The 6,246-nt window shown below is 41.1% G+C and overlaps 1 protein-coding gene across 1 annotated transcript; it reads left to right on the forward strand.

Moving 5' to 3' along the window:
* The first annotated feature begins 488 nt into the window (after positions 1-488).
* LOC147632992 (uncharacterized) lies at positions 489-3,574 on the forward strand. Its single transcript, XM_086805769.1, has 5 exons — positions 489-709; positions 1,218-1,359; positions 1,540-2,037; positions 2,418-2,498; positions 2,583-3,574. Exons 1-3 carry the CDS (start codon positions 497-499, stop codon positions 1,971-1,973), a joined length of 789 nt encoding a protein of 262 aa, XP_086661895.1. The 5' UTR covers positions 489-496; the 3' UTR covers positions 1,974-2,037; positions 2,418-2,498; positions 2,583-3,574.
* Positions 3,575-6,246: the final 2,672 nt, after the last annotated feature.

The raw sequence follows: 6,246 nt of genomic DNA on the forward strand, positions 1-6,246 counted from the left end.
GCATTTAATGCTACAAATGGCTTGCCGCTTAATAGCTTCAATTTAAAGAAGCAAACATTGAAAGCAGAGAAAAACGGCAGGGAAAGTATGCTACCTTATTTATTTCAAGTATGATGATGATATGTAGGTGTAGGATGTTTTATGCTCATTTGGGAGCATAAAATTTGGCATTTTGTTGTGTGGAGGTGTTTTTAGTTGGCATCGCATAGGAGCTATTATCCACATTGAAAGTCATTTAAATTATATTATGTTACTTAAAATTTGGTGGATTCACACACCTAGCGGCCAGGCACCCTGCCCAGCCACATTTTCTTGACAACGGCCCGCAGCCATCAACGCTCTCAATAGTAAAAACAAACATTAGATTCGTATTCGAAGATACTAACTGTGTGAGGGCCGTCCAATTCTAAGCGCCGATTGAACCATATGGACCACAGGATGCAAGATTCTTACACCTTGCGAGCTTCTGGCTATGGCGGGTCGCGGCCCCTCCTCCATGCTTTTGTCCATACATGGTCATCATGTTATCTTCAATTTAGCTCTTCGTGCCTCGTGCCTTGACGTCGCCATATTGCGTTTGCCGTCTGTATCTCCGTCGGACATTCCTTCAAGGGTCGCCATGGCTATGGCTATGGAGCTTCGCTCTGTGTTTGCTCCTTCATTGACACTTCCTCTTCAAATGAGAGGACAGGAAAGAACTTTCATCAAGGTGCTCTTCTCTCTCTCTCTCTCTCTCTCTCTCTCTCAACACCCCCCCCCCCCCCCGGCGCGGACATAGAATTGGCGGGATAAATTCTGGGGTTCTCTGAGCAATAGAGATGTAGAAATCTATTAGGCAATTTAGGTTTAGTGGTAATCTTGGAACGAGGAATAATATGATGGAAGCTGTAGAGTACATTGGCGGTTAGAAAACACAGCAGAAATTAAGGTTTACAACTTCTCCCAGAGTAGGAGAGCTAACAGAAGGATAGGGTTTGTGAGTGGTTCAAGAAAGTGGCTGGAAGTTAGTGTGCCATGTGTAGGGAATCTGATGTTACCTTAGGGCTTATTAAGATTCCAGAACATGTTGGGAATTCATGGTTTTTTGGTGGCAGGAATTCAGTAAGATCTAAGAACATAGGGTGATTACTAGAAACATAGACACCCACGAATTTTAGATTTGTTAGATGGAAGAAAACGTTTATCTGCACTTGTTTGAACTTCCATGTTTTTGCCAGGGCTTAGAAGCTCCAGCTTGCCTTTATTTTGAGAAGCCCAGCCTTGCTACCGGAATATCGCCTGGAAAGCTATGCCATAGCTTCACCACCGGAGGTGTAGAGTTAGAGAACTGTCAAGATGCTACTCTGGTTGACGTAGAAGGTATTGCTCTGTGCTTTTCTCAATGTAATTTTATCCTAGGCAGGGTAAATTTAGGATGTGGACTCTCAAAGTGGGTTTGATCCCAGGCTGCCGTCCATGAATTCATAGAAAAAAAATGTTTAAATGTATGGGGGCCTCATGATCTTGATTATGCTTCCCATCTTCATGACTTTTCAATAGAGAGCAGCGAACCTTATGATCAACCTCCTAGGTTCATATCGTCAGTGGAGGGTGGGAAATCGATCATCTTCCCAGTGCTGGGTATTGATCCTGAAGTGATTGATTGCCTGGCAAGTATTTCTAGGCTGCCAGATGAGAGTACGTCTGTTCATGAAAGGGGCCACACTACTGCATCTACTCCTGAGGGTCCTCTCAAAACTGTGCATAATGCTTGTGACAATGGGAACAGACCCCCACCACAAGCACCGACCCCCACAGCCATCTTTAGCCCAAACAAGCAACAGTGGACTTTATCAGTTATTACAAATCAGCGATTGGTCCGGGTTGTTTCTCAATGGGTATTCAAGGAAGTGGCATCATCACAACAACAGTCGATGATTGGACGGATATCATATTTCTACACAGTATGGATCTTGATTATGGACACAAAATGATATCGGATTGCCTCCATGGTTCAAGCCCTAAAATGAAGATGGTCAAACTCTTACCAGCAGATTTGTAAGTGTCCTAGTGAGAGATCAAATTAATCGCATTAAAATTTGATAGGATGCATGGTGTGTTTGGATGCATGAACAAGCCCCATGCATGTGCCTGCTTGTCTGCATATGTGCCAGCAGATTTCTAAGTGTGACAAGGTGAGATTAAATGAATTGCATGGATTTTTTGAAGATGCAGCATGTTGTGTATGGGTGCATGTGTGTGGGTGAATGTGCAAACTTGCATGTATGAGTGTATGTATGCCTACAGCATATTTGGAAGATGAGTGCATCAAAATGGATAGTGTGTATGTGTGGAATAGACTGGGCAAGCTTGCACATGTGCGGGTTTACCTGCACATGTGTGCATGGGCTCACAGTTGGTCTATTTGTGTCCTGCAGCTGTCTGGAAGATGTGAGCACGCATGTGACAAATTTGGGCATGGAAGCAGTCCATTCAATGAAATCATCGACTCTCAGAAGGTGAGTTTGAATCCTTAGAAGGTGTGCATAGAAGATACCACTTATTGGAAAGTCACCTGATCTCTGTTGATTTTGCCTTAACAGAGCAGACAGATTAAGAAAAAAAGTAAGACCTCAACAAAAGAAACCCGGGAAGGTGGCCACTCGAGACCTATTCAAGAGCAGCTCTTTCCAGTTGATGAACTGATCTTCAGCTATCCTTTTATGGTCCCAAGAAAAGCTGCTTTGACCTGGCAGATCGTTCCAAAGGAGAAGTATGAAGAGCTTTTGCATGTATTGAATCAGATTGCTGTTGGACTTGCCGGGAGTGGCCTTGCCTTAGTGTTGTTCGTGGCTTCAAGAATGTTGTGCCTGAATGCAACTATGGACGGCAGCAAATTGATGTTTATGCTGCAGGGTGTGGGATTGTTATGGCTATCTTCAGCACTGCAGAAGTTTGGCTCTGTGGTTAGGCACATGGCGGATGTTTGTGGCAAAGCAAGGCCGCAAAGAAAAGAACACCGGGCCAGGTTCAAGGAGGAACTGTTGCTGTAACTTTCAAGTTGTGCACGTTGGTGATGTTATCGATGTTTAGGTTAGCCTCATCCTGAGGTGCCATGGCTTGAATTTTTAGCCTAGGCGAAGCTTTACGGGGTTGATCGTGAGGATGGGGGTTGCAAGCTATTCAATTCTGTTGGCATTTGAATTGCATTAGCAAATGGAGTTAGGCCTGACAGAAGGGAGTTACTCACCTGATCGAGATTTTACATAGATCGGAATAGCTCATCCTGTGATCTGTGCAGGGAGCTACGTGTCTGGTGCTGTTCAATGTGTCCAGAGAAGATTGACAATCTCATAATTTTTCCAGTGATAGGCAAGATATGCAGGTTATCTTGTAGAAGAAAATCTTCAGGAGTACTGTTTTCCTTGTACAGTAATTGTTTTTCTGTTTTGAGGCATTTAGTTGTGTGAAAAGTCATGTTTGTTACACATCCCCTCAAAATGTATCTACTCATATGACTAGCAGATAGCTTGAGACCATAAATGTCATTTCTCTTGGTGGATAGTACTTCATAATTCCATTACTGCTTTTCCCATTATCTTAATGTAGATATGTGCCCCCTTGTCTCATTGGCTGTAGTGAAACTTTCCCTAAGGGAGTGCTTCATCCCAGAAAGCTGTTCACTGTGTCTTACCCCTGTTTCCTCCCCTCCTGGAACTGTACCCTCTTGTGTTTTAAGTTCCTAACTACGGAAAATTTATCCTGCCCTTTTTCATGGAGCTTACAATTGTCAATATAGCAACAATGAGTGAAGCTCCAGATTGGCTGCCGGTCCCCTATGTCCACATTTCATCCTTCTGGCACTGAGGATGTAAGCATTTATTGCACAACTGATTAAAACCTGTTTTTTTTTTTTTTTGAAGAATGGAACCACTCAAGATTTCCTGTGAACCATGAGTGGTTCCTCCTTCCTGATAACACACAGAGTCAGTATATTGGGCTTGCAAATTTGTATTTTCATGATTGTAGTCTCGATCTCTTGTGCAGGGCTTGCAGTATCTTTGGCACTCATAGTTCTAAGAAGTCTATGTGATGAGTGAAGGGTAATGCATGTTGCCAGACTGATATGGATGCATAGAGGAACCAGGTTGCTTGAAGATTGCGTTGCGTTGTTTGCAGAGGCTACTTTGGAAGATCAAGCTTGCAGTATCTCACTATAGAGCTAAATTTCTCTCTCTGGATTGCAGTACGCATGAGAGAGAGCGCAAAATAAAAGGCGATACTCTGATTCCGAGCCTCCACCCAATGGAACATCCACAAAATCTCTCACCACTCCACAAAATCTCTCACAACCCCAATCTTTGACCATATCGTCAAGCTATCTTCCTTGTCTCGCATGATCGTCTCTCTCTCTCTCTCTCTCATTTGCCTAGTTGCACTCACTCGCCATACCATATTCAAGCCTCATTCCACTCTAGCTCCACATAAGAGAAACATATTCAAGCTTCCCACACATACGTCTAAAATCTCTAGTCTATATAACAAATCACCTTTAAATTCACTCAAACAAAATCTTTAATACCACCAAGAACAATGAAACCAAGAATTTCAAGAAAACATTTCACAAAGTAGAGAAACAAGAATCCCCCAAAAGAGAGAAAGAAGAGTAGAAGAACTCACTAAGTTAAGATAAGCATGTAAAGTCCATTAAAGTGTAGAGAATTTTACTTAGTACTTGTTCATAAGTTAAAAATAGTGATTTTACACTTGTCTTTTTTCACAACTCACTTAAACTTTTATCTATTCTCTAACTATTTATTCTACTACCCAATGCTGTCAAAAGTATTAGCATAGGCACATCATTGGGTATACCCTAGTACTCTCAAGATCCAAGCCAAAGTGGCTTCTCATCAGAAATGCACTTGGTTCTTCTCCCGTGGCATTGAGAGCACATTGTTAGTTGTCACGGCTTTCTAATCACCTTGTATTGCCATCTTTGATATTGTTTATTTGGCACTTTTGTAACATGTAATTGTCTTTTACATCTAACTCTATATTAGTTGAAGGTCATTTTACATCTAACTCTATATTAGTTGAAGGTCATTTTATTGAATTTCGGCTTTGAATCTTTCTTAGTACACCCTTAGTGTTGCTCCTTGCATCTATGTGTTAACCACTTAGTTAACATGGAGGACTCTACCAACATGAAGAACATAGATCTATAATAAAAAAATCCATATTAATAATGTCTAAATTAATTCCATTAAAGATATTATCATCACATCATCGTGGTATTGTAAATGATTCTTTTCCATTTTGTAAGTGTCTTAAGAATGTCCACATCTTGGGTGTCAAGCTCATATTATGAGGAAACCAAAAAACAAGGCTAAGTCTAGGTAAACTAGAAAACAATGGGTGCCATGGGTCACTTACTCCCAAGCGGCTTAGTGAGAAAAGACTTATGAAGTATAAAATCCAATTCCTTATGTATTATTTCTTATCTTTCCACTCATGAAATACCATTAATTGTCATCTATGTCCTCTCTCTCTGTCTCCCTTCTTGCAACCCTTTGTGAGTATGTGTAAGCATGTCATTGCTTAGGGTTTGGGAAGCTTCTTTAGGACTTGTAATCTCTTTCTTCTCCTCTCTCCTCTCTTTTTGCCACCTTATGCATTACATCGTGTGGCTTGGATCTTTTGGTAACCAATTAGACATTGCTTCATTAGATGCCCTACCTACAATTCTTGGAGTTACCTTAACAATGTGACAACAACTCTGGAAGAACCAAGTGACATAAATGTCTTTTGACATATGAAGTTGAAGCTTCATCATGAGGTTAGTTTTTGTTAAGAAACCTTGCACACAAAAGGCTAAACATATTTGGTGCCATTGTTTGGCATCTTTTTCTTGTCCTTGCTATTCAACTTGCAAATAAGCTACTATAATCATCTTAATCATCCTCTTAGGGCAAGCAACCTAGATAACCAATAGATTGATTTTTTGCTTGCTCTTCTTGTTCACCTTGGTTCACTTTACAAGCATATATCCCATTATTTGGATAAGGTTCTTGTGCTTTAATTTATTAGCTTTTGCAACCAAATAATTTTTGATGGATGGATCTCTTTCTTTGTTTTGGCTTAGGTTGAGCACCCGTACAATGCACTCTTGTCTGTTGCATTTAGCACATTCTTAGGCTCCCATCTTAGTTGGATTTGAGGAGCTTATTGCTAGTACAATCCGCATGCCTTCTTCTATGGTTGTTCTTG

The sequence above is a fragment of the Cibotium barometz genome, chromosome 12 (assembly GCF_041138505.1).
Source record: "Cibotium barometz isolate CiBa-2024 chromosome 12, ASM4113850v1, whole genome shotgun sequence".
NCBI lineage: Eukaryota > Viridiplantae > Streptophyta > Polypodiopsida > Cyatheales > Cibotiaceae > Cibotium > Cibotium barometz.

What these genes read in the sequence shown, in the direction of transcription:
- LOC147632992 (XM_086805769.1), top strand. Translation starts at nt 497, where the DNA reads ATGCTTTTGTCCATACATGGTCATCATGTTATCTTCAATTTAGCTCTT. An exon ending in AGGAAAGAACTTTCATCAAG is followed by an intron (nt 710 to 1,217) that starts GTGCTCTTCTCT and finishes TGTTTTTGCCAG; the next exon opens with GGCTTAGAAGCTCCAGCTTG. An exon ending in TACTCTGGTTGACGTAGAAG is followed by an intron (nt 1,360 to 1,539) that starts GTATTGCTCTGT and finishes ACTTTTCAATAG; the next exon opens with AGAGCAGCGAACCTTATGAT.